The sequence below is a fragment of the Drosophila navojoa genome, chromosome 3 (assembly GCF_054131105.1).
Source record: "Drosophila navojoa isolate 15081-1374.11 chromosome 3, UAZ_NAV_1.0, whole genome shotgun sequence".
Classification (NCBI taxonomy): domain Eukaryota; kingdom Metazoa; phylum Arthropoda; class Insecta; order Diptera; family Drosophilidae; genus Drosophila; species Drosophila navojoa.
The window spans coordinates 4157727-4178404 of NC_142891.1; the positions used below are offsets into that span (position 1 = coordinate 4157727).

At 39.3% G+C, this 20678-nt stretch overlaps 4 protein-coding genes across 13 annotated transcripts in view; 3 read left to right on the forward strand and 1 right to left on the reverse strand.

The window, feature by feature from the left end:
* Nucleotides 1–3251, forward strand: part of bun (TSC22 domain family member bunched) — a 129913-nt gene extending 126662 nt beyond the window's left edge. For 6 of the 7 annotated variants that reach the window (XM_089258515.1, XM_089258523.1, XM_089258516.1 and 3 more), the window contains one exon: nucleotides 2520–3251. In XM_089258515.1, the coding sequence (XP_089114641.1) occupies nucleotides 2520–3002 (483 nt within the window). In that variant the 3' untranslated portion in view covers nucleotides 3003–3251. The remainder of the gene's footprint in view (nucleotides 1–2519) is intronic. The other variant, XR_016196581.1, reaches the window with a different exon arrangement.
* A 3098-nt stretch (nucleotides 3252–6349) lies between these two features.
* Oatp33Eb (Organic anion transporting polypeptide 33Eb) lies at nucleotides 6350–17252 on the reverse strand. 4 transcript variants are annotated; one of them, XM_089257117.1, is made up of 5 exons: nucleotides 17112–17248; nucleotides 10310–10498; nucleotides 8603–8759; nucleotides 7238–8535; nucleotides 6350–7173 (listed from the first exon to the last, which is right to left on the reverse strand). In XM_089257117.1, the coding sequence occupies exons 3-5, from the start codon at nucleotides 8653–8655 to the stop codon at nucleotides 6485–6487; spliced, it is 2040 nt and encodes a 679-aa protein (XP_089113243.1). In that variant the 5' UTR covers nucleotides 8656–8759; nucleotides 10310–10498; nucleotides 17112–17248; the 3' UTR covers nucleotides 6350–6484. The 4 variants fall into 4 exon arrangements, with proteins under 4 accessions (XP_089113243.1, XP_030238758.1, XP_089113244.1 ...); XM_030382898.2 differs by lacking the exon at nucleotides 17112–17248 and adding an exon at nucleotides 10578–10804; XM_089257118.1 differs by lacking the exon at nucleotides 10310–10498 and having other exon boundaries at nucleotides 17112–17252.
* LOC108658801 (uncharacterized) lies at nucleotides 11246–13337 on the forward strand. The gene is made up of 5 exons (XM_030382934.2): nucleotides 11246–11464; nucleotides 11524–11629; nucleotides 11710–11944; nucleotides 12139–12759; nucleotides 13091–13337. The coding sequence occupies exons 1-5, from the start codon at nucleotides 11358–11360 to the stop codon at nucleotides 13297–13299; spliced, it is 1278 nt and encodes a 425-aa protein (XP_030238794.1). The 5' UTR covers nucleotides 11246–11357; the 3' UTR covers nucleotides 13300–13337.
* Nucleotides 13985–20191, forward strand: Oatp33Ea (Organic anion transporting polypeptide 33Ea). The gene is made up of 8 exons (XM_030382900.2): nucleotides 13985–14346; nucleotides 16436–16766; nucleotides 17135–17376; nucleotides 17437–17695; nucleotides 17755–18369; nucleotides 18482–18542; nucleotides 19072–19766; nucleotides 19827–20191. Exons 2-8 carry the CDS (start codon nucleotides 16553–16555, stop codon nucleotides 19988–19990), a joined length of 2250 nt encoding a protein of 749 aa, XP_030238760.1. The 5' UTR covers nucleotides 13985–14346; nucleotides 16436–16552; the 3' UTR covers nucleotides 19991–20191.
* Nucleotides 20192–20678: the final 487 nt, after the last annotated feature.

The window sequence follows — 20678 nt, forward strand, 5'->3', positions numbered from 1 at the left end:
AAGAAAAAACTATACCAAAAATTAAATATTAAAGCAAAAAGAAAAACGCACAAAGCAGAAAAACAAACTGTAACTGTGATACAACACTGCAACAAATTGTATATTATATAAGTGCGTGAAAAGTGCAATACAAAACAATCAGAACTTAAATACTCGCAGAAGAAAAACTTAAAGAAAACTAAATACTTTTGTTCTGTTAAATACTCAAGTGTAACTAATAATAATAAATACATATATACAAAAATGATGGGCACCATGTCTCTACGTCAGCCTGAAAATTGGCTCTACGAAATTTGGCAGAAGGGCTACGACAGCCCCTGCTATGTGATGGTGCCAAATGCCAAAGTATGTATAAAGAAGAAAGAAAAAAATATATATAAATAATATACATATACTATAGTTAGTTGCATTGGCTAAAAATTTCACCTTGCATTTTCTATTGATTTTTTGTGCATAGATTTTTTTTTCGTTTCAATTGAGGCTGCGCGCATTCAAGGCAAACATGTCGTACAAGAATATACATATATATGTAGATGTATTTACATATTTATATATATGAATAAACGTCTTTATATATGTAGTAGTATAATTATTTTGTCAGAGAGAAAGAATTTAAAATAAAGATTCATCAAAAAAAACAAAAATAAAGAGCACATGGAACAAGTGAAGCGACGCCATATTTGGTGGTATTTTTTTTTTTTTTTTTGAGAGTTTCGTTGAGTGCAGGCAAAAAATAAGAGGAAAATAAACGAAAGACTCGAAAGAAAAAAACAACCAAAAACAACAGGCAGAAGTTGTAGAAGAAAAAGAAGAAGCAGCGGCAGCAGAAGCGTTTGGTGTCTACCTCAGAAAGCGACACGCATGAACCCCAAAAACGAACCTCGACCCGACCGACTACCAATTTCTATTTGTCTGTCTCTGCCTGTCTGTGTGTGTGTGTGTGTGTGTGTGTGTGTGTTTCTGTTTGTGTAAGTGTGTGAGTGCGTTAAATGCATTTGCCTTGCTTGTGGTTGGTTTGTGTTACCTGCATTTGGAGAATAGAATTTCGAATATATAAATATATGAAAAAATGTATAAAAATCAGTATTTAATAATTTCAATACTTTAAATTTCTTTAAAAAATATATAATTATTAAAGAAATAAATATTTAATAATTCTTATCAGACAACAAATAATATGTCTACAATTTATGTATAATAATGAATGAATTTTATTTGCATTCAAAATATGTAACTATAGATGTATGTACATGTTTCTTCTTTTTTCCCCTATTTTAACACTTGGTGTTTATTCGATTCAGCGTGAACCAGTTTTTGTTTTTATACGTTTATGAACTGTTTTTATATAAGCAGTGGGATTCACAAAGTAAATTTTATGAAAATTATCATTTTCATAATTTCTAATTCTATATTTATTTTTCAAATATTTCACTGTTATTCGTGCTATTTATTTACATGCATAAATCAATTTTTACATTTATTTAAATTCATTTATTAAGCATTTTGTGAACAAATGAAAAAACGTGCAAATATTTATAGACTCGACGCGTTTTTTTTTTTTTTGTGATTCAAGCGCTTGGCAAAAAGCCCAGCCAAAAAAGTAAAAAAAAAAAAAAAATCACTGTGGAACATGCGAGACGACAGCGCATTGACCATGCCCCTTAGAAAAACACCCACCTTCGCATAGGTCACCCAGCTATAAATCATATGAGCTTCTTGTTTCTTTCTGCTTTTATGACTAAGCGAAAACGCGAACAAAACGCGTTGGAAACGCGCGCAGTTTTGCCAGCGTGGCAGCAAAATGCAGTGAAGAAAATTAATGAATTAAATATGTATATATATTTATATATATGCAATATATATATGTGCATTCAATATTTTGTTGCATTTTGGGTATGAATACGTAATTTTCAACAGAAAGGAAAAGCATTTCAAATTAAACAGAAAACGCACTCACCTGGCTCCATGGGGTGTGTTGCACGTGCCACAAGCACACAATCAAGGTGTGAGCGGGTTGGCAACAGGCGGAGACAGACATTTGTTTCGTGGAAAATCTGTCGGTTTTAGATGGCCTCCAACCACGCCCACTCTACCATATAATGGGCATATTAAATTTTCATGAGCATTGCCAACACGCGTGGCATGTTGCTGGCATTGACATTTAGTCATAAAAACGAAATATATATATATGTATGTATATGTATTGTGTGGCAACACGCTACAGCAATGAAAGGCGGTATAATGAATGAGTTTTTACATTGATTTTGTCGCCATTCTGTAGAAATTGAAACTGAGCGCCAAAGTTGGTTCTGTTATCGATAGCTGCATGGGGGAATAACAGCAAGCGGTTATGTTAAGCAAGAGCAGCAGAGAGAGAGAGAGCGAGAGCGAGCGGGCACTGTTATTTAATATAAATGATCAGCACAGTTAACATTTTTGGAAATTATAGCCATGTAAACTTAACGTAAATTGAATTTGAATTTTTTTCATTTACTAATTTGATAATCTTCTTATTGCAGGACCTGGTTAAGTCGCACCTGATGATAGCGGTGCGCGAGGAGGTGGAGGTATTGAAAGAGCGCATCTCCGAGCTGATGGACAAGATCTCCAATTTGGAGCTGGAGAATAACATACTCAAGTCGAACATGTCGCCGGAGACCTTGCAGCAGTTGCAGATGCAGCTACAAATTGCTGGTAGTCAGCAGCCGGCAGCGGTCGCAGCGCCGCCAGCAACGCCGGCCATACAGGCAGCGCCGCCGGCAGCAACAGCAGCCGTTGCAGTGACAGCAGTGACGCCGGCGTCGGCAGCAGCCACCAGCCCAGCGGCGTCAACAGCGCCGTCCACAATCATCGCCAATGGCAGCGGCACAGAGAACGGAAGCAGCGGCAACAGCGGCAGCGGCATCGACGCAGCTATCACAACAGTCGTCGAAGCAGCACAGCCAGCGACCAACGGAGGCAGCGGCGTCGCAGCCATCAGCACAAATGGACCGATGTCCTAAGCTGTTTGTTAGTTTGTTTTAATCGTAATTTTATTAATGTGGCCCACTGTCCAGGGGCACTGGAATGTCGAAATAATAACACAACAAAAAACTTTGTCGCTGAGACAGAGTTAAGCGTTAGCAGCCCCCGCCCCCCTTCCAGCAAGAGCAGCAACAGCAGCAGTAACAGCAGCAGCAACAACAGTAACACCACCAACAACAAAAGCAGACCAAAAACCAAAAGTATTACAAACAAAAGCTCAAAACAAATAGAGAGCAGAGTGAGCAAATGTAAGTGAGTAACAAAAAAAGAGAGAAGAGCAGGAGGAAAAGCTCTGCTGTTAAAGTTTTGTGCTGTTGGCTGCAACTGCGGCTGCTGGTAGCGCTGCTGCAGCCGCCATTTTGTTAATTTCTCGATTGTGATATTTGTTTAACACACATACCTTCACACATACACAAAATCATCCAAACACAACATACACACAACACACACACATAGACAGACATAAATGAATAGATCGCGTTAACAGCCACGGCTGCGGCTGGCCAACTGTTAACGTCGGCTTTCACAGAGTGTTTTCATTCTTTATTTAACAGAGCGCTGCTGCGCCAATTAACATAAGATTTATGCAATGCACAGATAAAAACAGAAGATGAAAATCTTGTTAATTTGTTTTTCCCATTTTTCAATCTTTTTCTTTTTGTTTATTGAATACATTGTTTTATGTTATTTAACGCTCGACAAAAGTTGTGCAAAAAACAAAAGCAAACACAAAAAAAAACTAAGAAAAACATAAAAATAAATAAAAATTAAATGCAAAACATCTAAGCTGAGGAAAAAATTATAAAAATAATAACACTTAAATTGGCTTCAAATGAATACTTAAATATTGTAAAAAGTAGAATTTGAGCCGCGCAATGTGCATGGGTAGAGAAAGATAAAGATAGAGATGACAGGAATGCGAAAAAGAGGAAGATAAAGAAAATAAAATATGTGATAATTTGCATTGTGCATTGTAAATTGTAAAAAGCAAGCAAGAAAATATCCGAAGCAAGCGCCTAAAACAAAAAAAAAAGATATATATTATATATATATATATATATATATATATATATATGATATATATATATATATATATATATATATATATATATATTTCAGTAAATTTCTTTAAGTATATATATATATATATATATATACTTAAAGAAATTTACTGAAAGTCAGCGGTAGCAGCAGCAGCAAATATGAAAATAATATCAACAATTTTATTCACACTGATTATTTATATATATATATATATATATATATATGATATATGTAAAACAACAATCTGCTACTTTATAATTTTCAATTATTTAATTTTAAAAAAAAATGCAAATTATCTAAAGAAAAAACAAAAATCATAAATGTGCATGTTTCAAATTATTAAAAGCAAAAATGAAAGGAAAATTTAAATACAAATACACGAGAAAAAAAAACATACGTAGAAAAGAATCGTTGTAGTTATATCTATTAGAATATTCTATGTCAAATTCTTCATTTTTGCTCACAAAATTTAATGAATCAAAAAACAAAGCAGCAAGAAAATTATTGTAAATATATTAAATATATATATAAAATGTGTGCAACTTTTGAAGAGAGCGAAAAAAAAACTAACTAAAGGCAAAAAACACAATTAGAAATTCAAGCGAAAAAAAAAAATCACTTCAAAAGTGAACAGCCCTACTAAATTAAATACACCCTACTCAGCAGAAATGAAAGCGGATGAGATACAAAGCTAAAACAATGAAAGAGGATTTAAAAAGAATGTATTAAATATTAAGCAAAAGTCGTCCTATTTTAATTGTTATGCAAATATTTAGTTTAATAATTAATATTAATTTTCGAATTTTTGTATAAATCAAATCTGTTGTAAGATTTCTGTTAATCAAACACATACACACACACACTATCTCTCTCTCTCTCTCTCGCGCACATACAGAAAAGAGCATTCAATTAGCTAAAAACTGCAAAAGCAATGAAAACTATAAAGAGAAGAGTGAATAAGAAATATAGAGGGATACAGAGACAGAGAGAGAGAGAGAGAGAGAGAAATTGCGTAACGTAAACCCACAAGTTTTATCTGTCTGGCATTTTGCAACACTTTTTGCAACACTGGCCACCTGCGGAGACTCGAATTGTCTAAGGTCGGCTGCCAGCTTTATTCCAAAAGTAAATAAACCAAGCCAAGCTATACAAATATACATATGTATATATGCATATACATATATATCCCAACTAAAAGCATAAAACTTGGGCGTTTACGTTGCGCTGCATACTCGCACATACATATATCAGCTGTTATGGTACACTATATCGGCTTGCAGATCAGCCATCCACACACTATAGAAAAAGTATTTTTTGATTTTCCTTTTTTTATTATTTCTGGATGTTTCGTGTTTTTAAAATATTTTTTATTTTTATGCTACCCATGATTAATTTTTACGCGCTTAAGTCCTCATTTCTAAGTCTAACTATTAATTTATTAATTAGTTTGTAAGTGATAAATACAAAAACAAAAGATTAAAACAAGTAAATCAAATGCAAATACCAACTATATTTAAATAAAAATAATGGAAATACAATTATAATAAAACAAACAAAAAAATACAAAGAAAAACTTAAGTTGAAATCTTTTTATTGGGTGTGGGATTTAAATGGATATCAATGTAAAACTGCGGCTTCATATAAACCAAGCGAAACGTTATTAAAAAACCCTTTGACGTTAAATATAACGTAAAGTTTAGCAAAGTCCCAGGTAACAGAATATAGCAGAGTGAACTGCAGCAACGCAAAAAAAAATCGTTGCATATCCTCTAGGGCCAAGTGTCTTCAAATTCACGATTTCGTTGCATACCCGCGAGGGCCGACCTTTCAAAACAGCCTAACTAAAATTCTGCTGAAATACCAGGCGAACATAAATAAGCAGAAGGTTGCAGTTACATCTGCAAGGTAAAATCTGTTGCATATACGCCAGGGCCAACCGTCCGCTAATTCAAAATTTCGTTGCATACTCGCTAGCGGCAATCGATTAATGCTGCTGTTAAATCAGAACAGCCAATCGCTATGTTAAATGGCCACTGTAAAGTAGCAGCTGCTGCTTACATTAACCTGCGGAACTCTTCAGAAAGCTGCTGACAGAGAAGGCATACATATTTGTGGACCATTGCAATGCAAAGTGTGCAAGGATCTGATCCTTTAGGTATGGTATGGCTTAACCAAGGATAAAGGATAAAGGAACAAAGAATACTTTGACTTTGCTCAATGTAAGCCGATATATTTAGTCATCCCTAAAATAAAATACCGTCTGTTTATACATAGATTATACATTTATAGATTAATGCTATAAATAATTAAATGTAAATGGTAAAACACAATAAAAGTGCGAACAACTCATGAAAAGTATACGTAAAAATACTATTTGCTAGCACTCAAAAAAGGGGAAAATATTTGATCGTCCAGTTTAGAAGTCGGTCTCTGGGCTCTGGGGCCTGGCAGCAGGAGCAACTGCTTCCTGGTAGCCAGGCAAAGGTTGCTCTTCAATCACATCCGTATTCTTAGCTGGCTGGGCTGCATTGAAGGACTTGAGTGTGCCCAGCTGTGCGCGCACGTCCGCTTCGGAGAGATGATGCAGTGGCACATTCGCAGGCACAGCCAGGCGCTTGGGACTCGTGTTGCCGTCGTCTCGCTTGCGCTTGTCCGGCGGAAAGATGACCTGTGCATAGGTAACTCCAGTACCATTCGGCTCTACAATGCTTTGGGTGCCCGAGGAATCGGTCAACGAGCTGGGCTGCCTGTAGAGACTGGTTTCCATTCGACGCGGCTGGACAACTGCCTCCTCCTGCGGAACATCGCGACGTTGCATGGGCGAGCCAGAGGCAACAGTTGTCGTCGTCATCGTCGGGCTGCCTCCGCGGGCCGCAGCCGTGTCCTCGTGCGGCACCGGCGCATATAGCGAGGGCGTGTAGTTGTTGTCCGTCACCTTGCAGTTGTAGAGATTGAGGCCCTTCGCAAAGATGTAGACCAGGATGTCGAAGAGCACGCTGGCCAGTATCAAGGAGGCGGTCAGTATGTCCAGAATATTGCCGTGCTTGGGCGTCTCGCGCAGCAGACAGCGCTCGTAGTTGGGCGCCCAATAGACACAAGTGGTGCCTGAAATACCAAATCAATCATGGGATAGAGGATATCAAAGGGAACCCCGCAAAGGAAAACTTACGTGTGACCAGATAGTAGCTGAGATGCACGGGCACATAGGCGAAGAGTCCCACAAGCATCACCTCAAAGGCCAAGGCCAAGGCTTTGTCCTGTGGCAGAACAGCTCGCAGTGTGATCAAAGTCTTGCCAATGATGGACATGCCCAGCAGGAAGGCGGCGGATATGCTTAGTACCTGGAAGAGGATGATGGTCTTCTCGCACCTGTTGGCGCTGCAGGCGCCGGGCGTGGCACGCGAAGTGCCGCCCGAGTTGAGCGACTGATCGCCGAGGCAGGAGCAGCCCTCGTAGAGCTCGAAGCTGTTGATGGTGCTGCGCCTGGTGCAGCCCGCATAGCAGGGCGAGAAGTAGGTGATGCTGCTGTTCTCCGGGCAGACGGGCATGAAGGCGGTGGGCGTGCAGAGGCACTGGCTGGCGCAATACGGCTGCGAGAGCTTGCCCCCCACGACGCCCGCAATGGCGCCCACGTCGCAGCTGATGAACACGTAGGCCACATAGATGACGACCAGATGGATCGCCAGCGAGATGTTGATGCCCGTGATGGTGCGCGCCGAGAGTTTTGCCTTCGATATGAGCAGGCCGGCGATGAGCATGCCCACAGCCATTACGGGCGGCCGCAGGAAGTACGAGACGAAGGCCGCCCGCCACTCCTGGGTGAGGCCGTCCTGCTCGTTGTACGGCAGAAAGAAGCGACTCTGCAGATAGTTCTCCTCCTGCAGGCCATAGTTGAGGACGCCGCTCTGCAGGAACATGATGCTCAACAGGTTGAACATGAGCAGGCGATTGTTGAACAAACGCTTCAGCGATGGCCAGAAGTCCGAGTCGTCGAGGTAGGTCGAGAACTGGCTGCCAAAGCTCCTCATGTTCGACTGCTCAATGATGCGCTGTGCCGCCTGATGGATCACCGTCTTGGGCAGGCGCTTGGGGAACAGACCCAGCAGCACAGCGCCCACAAATATGAGTGGCGCGAGCACAACCCAGCCCAGCCACCAGCCCACATGGGTCAGGCCCACGCCCAGCACCAGGAACGAGCCCACCTGCTGGCCCAAGGCTCGAGACGCGAGCACGACCGCAATCACCGCCGGACTGTCCTGCGAGAGCGAGTTGTCGTCGATGTAGCTGACGCCCACCGTGTAGAAGGCCAGCGAGCCCATGCCCAAGGCCAGCTGCAGCACGAACAGCATCGCCAGCGTCAAGGTGCTGCTCTGCGTCTCGGTCAGCGTCAGCCGCTGGAACTGGGCCAGCGAAGTGGCGCACAGATTCGCATCCACCAGAGCATCCTGCGACTTGTCGCCATTAGCACTGAGCCAGAGAAAGGTTTGCATCAATTTGAGATCTACATTCATATATGTATATGCCATGTACTCACAAGTTCATTATAGCGGGTATCACTGTAATCACACAGGCCACCGACTGCAGCATAAGCGTGCCCACCAGCCACTTGATCGGATGATAGACGTCCGCCCAGTAGGCAAAGGCCAAGGCAAACACCGCCTGGAATAGGCCACTGCTGACCAGAAGCCAATCTGTGGAGAGATTAAATTGAAAAATGAGATAAATATGTGTAGTTCAATTATCGTAATGAAAGACCTGGAATAGCATCAGCATGTAAATTAAGTGAAACTATTTATGATCTGGTCCATGTTGGAGAACTCAGCATCTTCTGTAGTTCATTTTTTAGGTCTCTAATGGAACTATTTAATATAAACTTAAAATAAGTTAAGTTATAAACTAAATAGCGCATTTAGCTCTAATCCTTAACTACCTTTAATCTACTATATATACATAAATGCATACATCTAAAATCTAGACATACATACATACATTCTATTCTTTATTATTCTTCTATTCTATTCTAGATTTAGATCTAGACATCTACATTATATTCTTTATTTTCTTCTTCTATTTTATTCTACAGTATTCAATTGCAGAAATTTTATTTATTTTCTTAATATTTCAATTTTTTTTTTAATCTTCCAAGAATATATATATAATAGGTTAAAATTTCCAACATTAAATCTCTAACAACTCTACATATGTCAGGATAAATAACTTGTTATTGAAAACAATATATAAATGTGAACTAATCGACATATATTTGTCTAGTATGATCATCAATCCCTTGATATGATATACCTTTGTCTAGATATCTTTTGTCTAGAAGGAATCAGTTACATTAATCCTTAATCAAATGTTAGATTTCCAATTGTCATACATTGAAACGGGAATTTGGAATTCTTTTAAATCAGATAAATAAAAGAAAAGCCTTGCCAAAGTTAAGATCTCTATTTTCAATTCCTAAAATATTTCTTATTCTTAATTTTATTGACAGAGTTTAAGATAAAGCTCAAGTCCTTTGGGATTCTTAAAGACTGAATAAGCTTCAATTTTCGATTGATATAAATATGTCTTACTGATAAATCCCTTAGCAATGGGGCACACGAAATTGATATTCACAATATTTGAGCAATTTAATAAGGAACGATGACGTCACAGTTATTTCCAAAATGTTTGCAATGCTTTGACGATGACAAATACTTAAGTGTAAATAATAAATAAATATGATCCATTATTAAATTGCAGAATCTACATACATATATTAGTTTAACGTCAACATGGCTAAAACATATTTTTGCCCTAATGTTTGTAAATAACACGAGCTATAAATAGTGGAGCTAGCTATGGGGTTTTACTTGTCCCGTTGGGCTGTATCGTTGTCCCATAAATTGTGTAAAAAATAGTCCTATTGTTATGATTACACGGTATGAAATCTAGCCCAGTTGTTGGCCACTTGTATCTGTGATGACACACACTCGCGCACACACACACACACACACACTCACACACACACACATAGCCAAAATCATAAACAATATCGCAAAAACTGATAAGTTTGCTCTCTGTTCTGCATGCCCTCTCGCTCGCACTTGGTGGCTGGAAAAGCTTAGCAACATTCGAAGTTCGAATAAACGTGCATTGAGGCCAACAACAAGCAGCTTCGACCGACTCTTTGCCCACTGTCGTACACATATAAATGTATATATGTATGTGTTCGTATATTTCTTGGCTTACTCACCGACTAACAGAGGATTGTAGCCGTACTGGAAGGCCGCCTGCTTGGCCGAGACACGGAAGTAGAGCTCGCAGGCGCCTTGCAGCAGCCCCGAGCAGAGCAGGACAATGGTGAAGGTGCGCAGGCGGGCGTATTTCTGGCAGGCGGGGCCGCGACACCAGCCCAGACCCTTGATGCCGCAATCAACGCTGTCTGTAGAGGAAACACATACATATATATTGTATATAGTATCGTATAGCTATAGTATATTCATTCCTTATCATTCACACACCATCGGGTATATTGTTGGCATTGACGGCAATCTGCGATAAGTCGGAGCTGCGCGTATTCTGCACCATTCTCTGTTACACTATTCGAAATTCGATGATTCAAATAATTCGTTTTAATTTGTAATTGTTTTTTTTTTTTTTTTTTTTTTAGCTTTTCAGTTAATTCGTTTCATATTCGCGCGACTATTCGAAGCAATTGTCAATGGGCGACTAGCGGCACAGGTGCGAGCACCGAAATGCAGGTGCCATAACTATAACAGACCCTGCCCCTGCCCCTGCCCCTGCCCATGCTCCCTGTTGGCCCTGATAAGCATTCGGATTTTATCTTATCGCCGCTTGATTACATTTCAATTCCCATTCGGACCCAACTTTATTGCTTACGCACTAGCAACATGTGGCCAGCCACTCGAATTGATCTCGGCAACATTCGATATGTCCCTAAGCAGCAGTCGCGCTTTCGAGCAACATTCGCAGTGTTATTTATGCTGCTGGGCACATTTTCTCAAATATGTTGCGAGACATTCGAACTGTTATTAATGGCATCATTTGATCTGCTCTCAGCAGTGTTGCTTAGCAACATTTGAGCTTCATTGTATGTTGCAGGCTACCAAATGTGCCTAAGCCCATTTCGACAAATTCCAGGTTTAATTTTGACTCGTGCTAACTTCGAAAATGCCTCAAAGCAAGCTTTGCTCTAGTTTTGTATTAACAGAATCAGTTTCAAATAGAAGAGCTTAAGATTGGAATGTTGTAAAAATCTCTTCATTTTCTAATGATTCATTATGAAAATAGCACTAATTGTAAAAGTCATATTTTTGATGGCTACCATGAAGCCTGAAGCTCTGTCATTACCTTCGACTCCGCCTGTCGTCATCTGGGGCGCTAAACTGTAAGTCAGAAATTGCTGCACTCTGGCTATTGTTTATGGAATATCCTTGCCACACACAGAACGGAGCCACGCAACATCTTCCACACAATCAAGCCGAAGAAATTTGCTGCTCGCCTGCGGCCGTTGCTCAAGGATCACATGTTGATTGTTTACTTTGCGCCGCTGGTAAGTCACAATGGATTAGTTCACAGTCCATCTCACTTGAACGCTGCTTGTCTCTCCCTCTCTATCTCTCTCTCTTGAAGCTGACCTCGAAGGATCTGAGCTGCCTGCAGCCTGACTGCTTTGCCTATTTGCGTAAAATGGAGCCACGTACGTACTACAGCAAGATTCGAAAGCCGGTGACAGCGCTGGGAACGCTCTTGGCCGAGCACAATCAGGAGCTGGTCTGGAGCGAAAGAGACAAAATGTTGCAGCTGCCCTGCAAGAAGGGTCACATATATGCCTACAATTTTCAGACTCAAAATCTAACCGAACATGGTAAGTCGAACCAACTGAACTGGTTCAATAGAACTGAACTATAGCCAGATTACTATTGCATTAGTTCTATGTGATCAAAAATGAACTGATAATCACTCTAACGGGTTCATTCTTCACTGTTCCGCTCAGGAACTAGTCGTTCCACTGAGCTATTCAATTTCCGCTTATGATATCAATTTATTGCTACTCCACAGATAAGTTTATGGAGGCTGTGGCCTCCAATCTAACGGCCTGTCAGGTTGTCCAGCTCTACACAGCGCATGGGGAGCCGACAGAGGAGATCGAGCGACGCATACGTAGAACAGATGAAGCAAAGGGACGTCCACTAGCCGAGCCCCAAATGCAAACCAAGTCGCAAATGCCATCGAACATCAGCCGTAGTGAACCAAAAGGGGATGATCAGAAGCAGATTACAGAGATAAGGGTCTTTCGACATCCGAGGGCCATCATTACTTTGAGCACGATTGTCTATGCCCAGGAATACTCCACTGGCGTTAACGTTTACTACACACGGGAGTACATTCATATGACCGAGGCGGTGAAGTTTGACGTTGAACTGCGCGATCCATTGAATATAATGAAAGGCGTAGCCTTTCTCATAAGCACGGCAGCAGGAGATCTTCGGATAATATTGTTACCTGTTGTCGGTAATTGGCGTATATACAAATTAGTTTTCCGTAATGTAACGCATACGCCCAGAGACCTACTTTTCTATGGCAAAAAATTTAGTTTTTGTTGCCAATCCCTAAACGCGTATTCCAAGGTAGGCAGTCGCGTCAGCATGCAGTCACTCAGCATGGATGTTGTTGCAGTTGGTAAGTAAACAAATGGATATCCTGATCTATATACAAAAGTTTATACAGTTGATCTATTGTAGATCTGATATATTTGTCGGTAAAGCAAAGTAATATAAAAGTATTAAGTAAGTGGAGGATAATAGTTGTCTAAAGACTGCGACATTTACAATTTATACGTAATTTGCAGGATCGAAATATACAAATTAAGTCCTATGATCTATTTTCATTGATATGATGGAATAGGAGAGGGTTTATTTCGAAATTTCTCTGTATTAAATTTATGATCCCCAGTACTTATACCTATTGAAATAATCTAACGCATTTCTTTCTTTTATATTTCTATATTCAGATAGCGTTACGGCGATGGATCCCGACTATATGCCCAAGCCCTGTTGGCTCTGCGAGGTATATCTAACACCTGCTCTCACGCAGACGCTCTTTACTGTGGCCATATTGCTAATGATGTTGGTCTTCGGCATAACCCTTTTCTTCAATATGGGACAAAATAACCAACTGCCAAACGGCAATGAGCCGGATCCATTTGTAAAGTCTCATTAAAGGGATCAAAATACTCTAATCAATCAATCAAAATAATTCCAATAAAATGCCTAACAATGAGAATATATTTTTTTTATATATAACAAAAGTAAATATTTGCTGTTAACTATAGAAAAATTTAAAGATTAGGTAATTAAATAAAATATACAAATATTGTATTATACAAATATTTATATTTTGTATTAAATCCTTAAGTTTAGATTAAAATACTTTACAGAAAAACATTTTTAGCATTGTTAAATGACTCAAATACCCAGATAGATACTGAACTGAACTATTGTAGCATATCTCGCCCGATTGTTGCACATTTGGAGAGCAGATTCTGGGTTTTACATTCTATACTCTACGCTAATTCACTTACAAATCCAATCACAATGGGACGAAAGGGAGATAGACATAGATAAAGATGAAGACAGGCAGGCAGGCATATAAATTGTTTTGAGCAAGGGGCTGAAGCGTGGATTGTGAACTATATTAATAGTAATAGTGTCATTGTCGCATTTGTCATTGTTTATTATTGCATTATTGCTATGGTCCACATGCAGCTCTCACACTGAAACAGACAGAGAGTGGGAGAGAGATCATGGCCGAACTACTCACACGGATTAGGAACTCACGTGGCGCATGAGTAACGTAACGTAACGTAACGTAAATGGGCCTGATAATATATTTGCAGTCCACTCTATATATTTGCTGATAATGTTATTTTATTATCCGCATTATCGAGCCACAATTATTATCGGTTCGCCTTCGGCGAGTGTAGTTGGGCCAGGCCAACACAGTTATTTCGCGTTTCTATTCGTCAGTTTGATACGCGACACGCGGCGGCACGGTTCTAAACGTCTTCATTGCCTCCGTCTCTCTTTGTCATCCTTTCGCTCGTTCGCTCTCTCTTTCTCGCAATGATAACTATCCGCGATCCTCACATCTGATTACAACAGTCGTTCTCTAAGGAACCTAACTGAACTGAATTTAATTAAGCATATATTAATTGCTTTTCGAGTGCCGATAAGTTTAATCATAATTGCAAACGTCTCCTGATAAAATGTAAATATACATATAGAGTGAAGCAAAAATAAATCAAAATGTGAAATATTCATTAAGTTTCTTAATCTAATTTGGGACTAATCTTAACGTGCCAAAAATAATAGTGCTATATTAATTAATTGTCCTTAATTTTGATTATATATATTGAAAAAAATCTACGTAAATATTAATTATATCTTAATTTTTTTAATTAAAAAAAAAAATACTAAGAAGTGTTTTGGATACTTTCTTAAAAAAAACAAAATAAGAATAAATAAAATAATTTGTAATACCTTATCAGTCTATGAATATCCAAACAGAACAATCAAACTAGAAATCGTGAAAATAGCTTTCACATCTTTCGCAATTTGCTTGAACGGAATTTATAATTAAACCTTGTTAACCCCTATCAACCTTTAGTCTAATTGATCTGCAGTAAAACTCAATATCTTAATTAAGCAAAATAATATACGAAACACTTTATGTTCCTTCTAATGTAAACCTAAAAGTTTAATACGTTCCTAAGCTCTATTATCTCTGTATAGAAAACAACTGATAAATCTATTTAAAGAAGGCTTTGAATACTCTTCATCTCTCCTCATCCTCACTTGAAACAGAGTTCATAAGCGTGTCGGATGTTTCTTTTGTGATTCGAAAAATAAACGCTGACCGATAGCTCGACACATCGACCTCTTTGTGTTCAATTGATTTGTCGTGTGAACGCCTGGTATTATCTGATATAGAACTATATCTGTTTGTGCGGGCTTAGTTGCATTTATGGCTGCACTCGTCATTCGTCTGTTTGCCTAGCAGGCAATTAGTGAGAAGGAGAGGAATCAAGGGGGTTTTTTTTATTAATATTTGCAAATTGGATTACACATGGATTAGATGTGTCTCGCTTCTATGGGCCCGACTATTGTTTGTAAAGCAGCTTTCGGTCGAGCTTGCATAGTGCGAAATTATTGCTATATTTATGTTCTGATATGTTTCTCTTTAGTGTGCAGTTAGAGTATAAATAGATCTTATGAAATCGTAATTTATTTGCCTGTTTTTTAAATTTATTGCTCAAAACACTCAAAATTAATCTTTTGGGATCGTTGTTGGTAGCTTAACGGTCAGTAATTTAGTCAATACCAAGAATTATTATTGTTTACATTCTCTATTGTTAAGTTTTTCCAATCAGCGTGAGATAAGAAAGAGAAAAGTATATTCCGAGAAGTTATTATTTCGCGTATAAAACTCAAACTAAGCATAAAAATAAAAGAAAAAACAAAAAAGTATAAGATCTATAATTGTTAAACCTAAGTTATTAATATACATCTCCATAGCCAATTAAAAATCAGTCTACTCGAACCATAATATTTGTGCTATTTATATAGTTTAACAGGGTATTATACAATCGACTAGGCAGGCAATCAGCGATTTGTTAATACTCAACGATAAGATAATGTCCAACCGGACCAGACCAAACTAAACTCTATATAACTCTACAGTCTCGTAAAATCCAGATGGGTATTTTTCGACTATCACTTGGTGCTACATAATTCCAATGCAAGTTCACTCTCTCAGCATTAGCTGGCATATTGTAAGAGCATAAAAGAAGAGAATGCGAAGATCCGTTTATAGGTCGTGACAGAAGGAGACTGACCAAATATTATGGTAGGGCTTATCTAATCAATAGAGCGCTGGCGGGCATAATGTGATCTTGAATATGAATAGGTAGACGCCCAGCGTAATCAATAATTGTACCTAGAATTCCTATATCATGCGATTTCGCAGTTTATGCGCCGAATTCCAGATGAAGAAGTAACAATTAGAACGAGTCACGATTAATTAAGTATTTTAAGCAAAACAAGGTCGATCCATAACAAGATTGTGTTTTGCCAAATATGAATAATACCTATAAATAGAAAATTGAGAATATCTCAAATTGTTTTTTATGATATTGATTTCAGTAGGATTTGCACCATAAACCTGACGTATCAGAAACTATGTAAGCCCCTTCCTCTTTCTCGTCTCTATCTCGATCATTTTCATCCTCTTACTCTCTTTATCTCTTACTCTTACGCTTGTCTCTTCTTCTGGGTATTCAATGTAAACATTTTTTCAGTTCCGAGGTATAAATTCGCATTTATATTAATCTTATCAGCACGACATGCTCATGTGCAGTGGCCATTGAACACAGCAGACAATCAATTACAACCACTCTAAACTTGAGCCCGGAGCCATGTCGGAGCTACGGAAACAACATTTGCCCCCGGGACACTATTTGTGTGGATTGGGCAAATGGCATCCCGCCTGGCTGCAGAAATATGCCACAACAAAAGCGTTCATGGGCGTCTACGGGCTACTGGGAACAATTCAAGCCATGTCCTACATGTATTTCATTGTCACGTTGACCACACTGGAAAAACGCTTCAAAATCCCTAGCCAGACGACGGGTGAGCATAACACTTTGATTGATTGACATGGTTGTGACTGAAAATATGCATGTTGCCGATATCTACCACGATCGAATAAATATAACAAACACAAAATATAAACAACTTGAGTGTTGTCGACTCAAGTATTTAACTTACAATTCAGTAGTGCGTTTCCTACTACCTTCTTGAAAGTTTAAAGACTTTAATAAATGTAGTGATAGACATAAGAGAGCAAAGCGACTCTATTTCTGGTTATTTTAAACTTCAAACCATTAAAAACCGTAAGCTTTTTCATTATTTACTCCCTCAATCAATCAAATAGCCTTAAAAGTTACTATTAGCATATGGTTATCACTAACTCACCTAAACTGATCCATTCCTCGCAGGCATTGTGCTAAGTGGCAATGAGATATCACAGATAATGCTGTCCCTGATCCTATCCTATATCGGTGGTCAGCGCAATCGTCCACGCTGGATCGCCTGGGGCATTGTGCTCTGCGGCATATCCTGTTTCATATTGGTACTACCGCACTTTATCTATGGAGCCGGCGATGAGGTATTACAGTTAACACAGGAATATCAGGATAGTCTGGTGAATAGTTCGCTCAATGTGAGCTTTACAGCCGCGGTAAGACGAAACTTCATGAATGGTTTAATATTCATCAATAAAAATATTTCTTCTATATAGAATGCAAGCGCCTCGAAGAGCAAGCCAGAGCAGCTCTGTGGCGTAGGCAAGGCGGCTGACAATTGCGATAGTCTGTTTACGTATGTGCCCCTGGTGCTGATCTTCTTCTCACAGTTTGTGCTGGGCGTGGGTAATACCCTGTACTATGCTCTAGGTCAAACGTACCTAGACGATAATACCAAGCGAACGAATACGCCATTGATGTTGGCGGTGGCCATGTCGCTGCGCATGATCGGGCCCGTCTTTGGTTTCTTCTTTGGTGAGCCTTACATGATTCCATTATCGTTGGAGTGCTGGCTAATCTCTGTTCAATTTTAGGATACATTTCATTGAACACATTCATTGACCCCCGGAAAACGCCTTTGATTGACAGCAAGGATCCACGCTGGTTGGGCGCCTGGTGGCTTGGCTGGGTTATCCTGGGCACCTTGATGTGCGTCTTCTCCGGTCTGATTGGTCTCTTTCCCAAGCAGCTGCCAAAGAAATCGAATGAGGCGAATCGCAATTCGCATTTGCCCCATGCCCTTCGTCACGAGGAGCTGAAGCGAGAGGAGGGATTTCCTTTGAGTAGTCGCGTGTCCTCGATTGCCGCCTTGGATAGCATTGGAGCTGGCGCCAATGCTGATCTACCCAAAATGAAGGATTTCCCACGTGCTCTAATGCGCCTGCTGCGTAATAAGCTGCTCATGTTTAACATCTCATCGGGCGTCTTTTATATACTGGGTGCAACGGGCTTCATGACCTTCCTGACCAAGTATATGGAGGTTGTGTTCCATAAAGCGGCACAGAGTGCCACCATTATCGTTGGTCCTGTGTCCATTCTGGGCATGATCATTGGCCTCTTTGCCTCTGGCATTGTCATATCCAAGAAGAAGCCATCCATTAGCAAGGTTCTAATGTGGAATGTCGTTGTGGGCATTATTTACATATGCGGTTAGTTGAAAAAAAATGATGAAAATATATATTTTACATACATATATATACATATAAATTATATATCATTTCTATTCTTCAATTCAATTTCTCTTCTATTGCACTTTTTCAGGTCAGATCTCTTATGCATTCTTGTATTGTCCCGATTCCTTTTCAACAACTCATCTCGGCAAGTAAGTCATATTGTCTTTATTACCGCACTTATTTATTATGATTATTATTTTAACTATATTTTCTATTTATCGTTAATTTGTAAAATTTGCACACAGTTTTCACACTTTTTGCATGCCGCCATCTTGTTTGTTTACTTTAATTTGCCATTCTGCCCACTTTCTAAGCTCAGCCTTAACAAGCGTTGCCACCTGGTCGCGATCATATGCTAAAGTTGCCGTGTGTTGTTTTGTTTCATAGAAATTCGATAAAGCAAATGCAGAAGTAGTTAATAAATTAATAAAATAAAACGACCGACATAAATGCATAATCGAAAATAAACATATCATAAAGTGGTATAAATACGCCGCCGCTGCGTGACGATACTTCAGAATAATGTTATTGATACTGCTCTGCCAATCAGAATATTTAACCTTAGTTGCAGCAAGTGCTGCCAGCTAATAAAACTTTCCAGCACTTGTGACGTCACACCGATCGCACAACTTATAACTCACACATACTACATATATTGTACTCCGTTTCTTTTAACAGCCTCAATTTGACCAGCAACTGCAATGCAAACTGCTCCTGCGAGGGCGTCAACTTTTCACCAGTCTGCCATGAATCGAGCGACACCACCTACTTCTCGCCCTGCCATGCGGGCTGCACCAGCTGGAATGCAGATACCAAGCTGTACGACAAATGCGCCTGCATCAAGGACTCGATTGTTCCTATGGAGTCGTATGGCAAAGCCGCAGAGCGTTTGGTATTGGAAGATGGCACCACGGAGATGACGTTCATAGATAGCACGGATCTGGATATATTTGGGGATGATGTACCGCTACTTAGCGATGATAATTCCGAGGAACTTGTCGACAATATATTGCAGCGCAGCAAGCGAGCAGTTGCTGATCTGGTGCTGCGTCCAGGCGTCTGCATGAAAGGATGCGATACGGTCTTTTGGATATTCTCGATAACTTCCATTATTGTGAACTGGTTCGGCAGCTCCGGTCGTATTGGCAACGTGCTGGTCAACTATCGCACCGTTGCGCCCGAGGATAAATCATTTGCCCAGGGCTTGGCCTTGATGCTGATCAGCTTATTTGCCTTGATTCCGGGCCCAATAATATTTGGTCGCATCATCGACTCCACCTGCCTGGTGTGGACGAAGACCTGTCATGGCAAAGGCAATTGTCAGCTCTACGATCAAACGAGATTCCGTTATTCCATCAACTTTTTGTCCTGCTGTAAGTAAAAGTAAATGCCGTAAGGCCTGTTGATTATCCTTTCTCTCCATCTCTCTGCAGTCTTCACGTTTATTGGCGTCGTATTTGACTGGCTCGTTTGGTACTATGGACGCGACCTTGACCTGTATGGCGATAAGGAGGCAAAGCGCCAGGAGCCAGCAAACAGGCGCGATCAGCCCATAACACCGCTGTTGGCCAAAAAGTCGGTGCAAGCCGATTGTTGAACAGCTTCCAATACTCCAGCTATTGGTGCGATATTCACAGCCATTTGTACAAACATCTCGCAGATGCAGAAGAAACAGGCAATATTCCTGTAATCCTGTATGTTGTTAATACTGTTATTTGTTTATGAATAATACAATGAATTTATATGTATGTTTTAATCAAAAAAGCAATGAAAATAAATAAATCGAATCGATTTTTAATTACCTTGTATTCAGTAAGCCATCCATAAAATGATATATACTGTGTTGCGAATTAAAAACCATGTGCTGCAGCAGGGAAAAATATAAATAGAATAATTATCAAACTTTTAAAGCATTGCTGAACTTGTTTCAAGTCAAAAACTGCACACCTCAATAACCGTTGTTTGATCTAAACCTATTGAACTAGTTCAAAAGCAATTATCAGTTCTTTTATGGCAGCCTATCGATAGTTTTCTACGTTTATAAAAAAATCTGCATAATTTAAAAATACCACTAATAAACGCCTAAATATGTTAATATTAAAAGTTTTTACAGCATTTTTAATATTTTATCATAATTTATAAATCGTTTAATGTTGGTTCGTTTTTTGCTTTCTTTTTTCTCGTTTCGCTTTTTATTGATAAAAAATGTTCAAATTTATACGGATCTTATTGGTTTGTCTTTAAATATGTATACATACATGTATAATAATAATACATTCAATGTT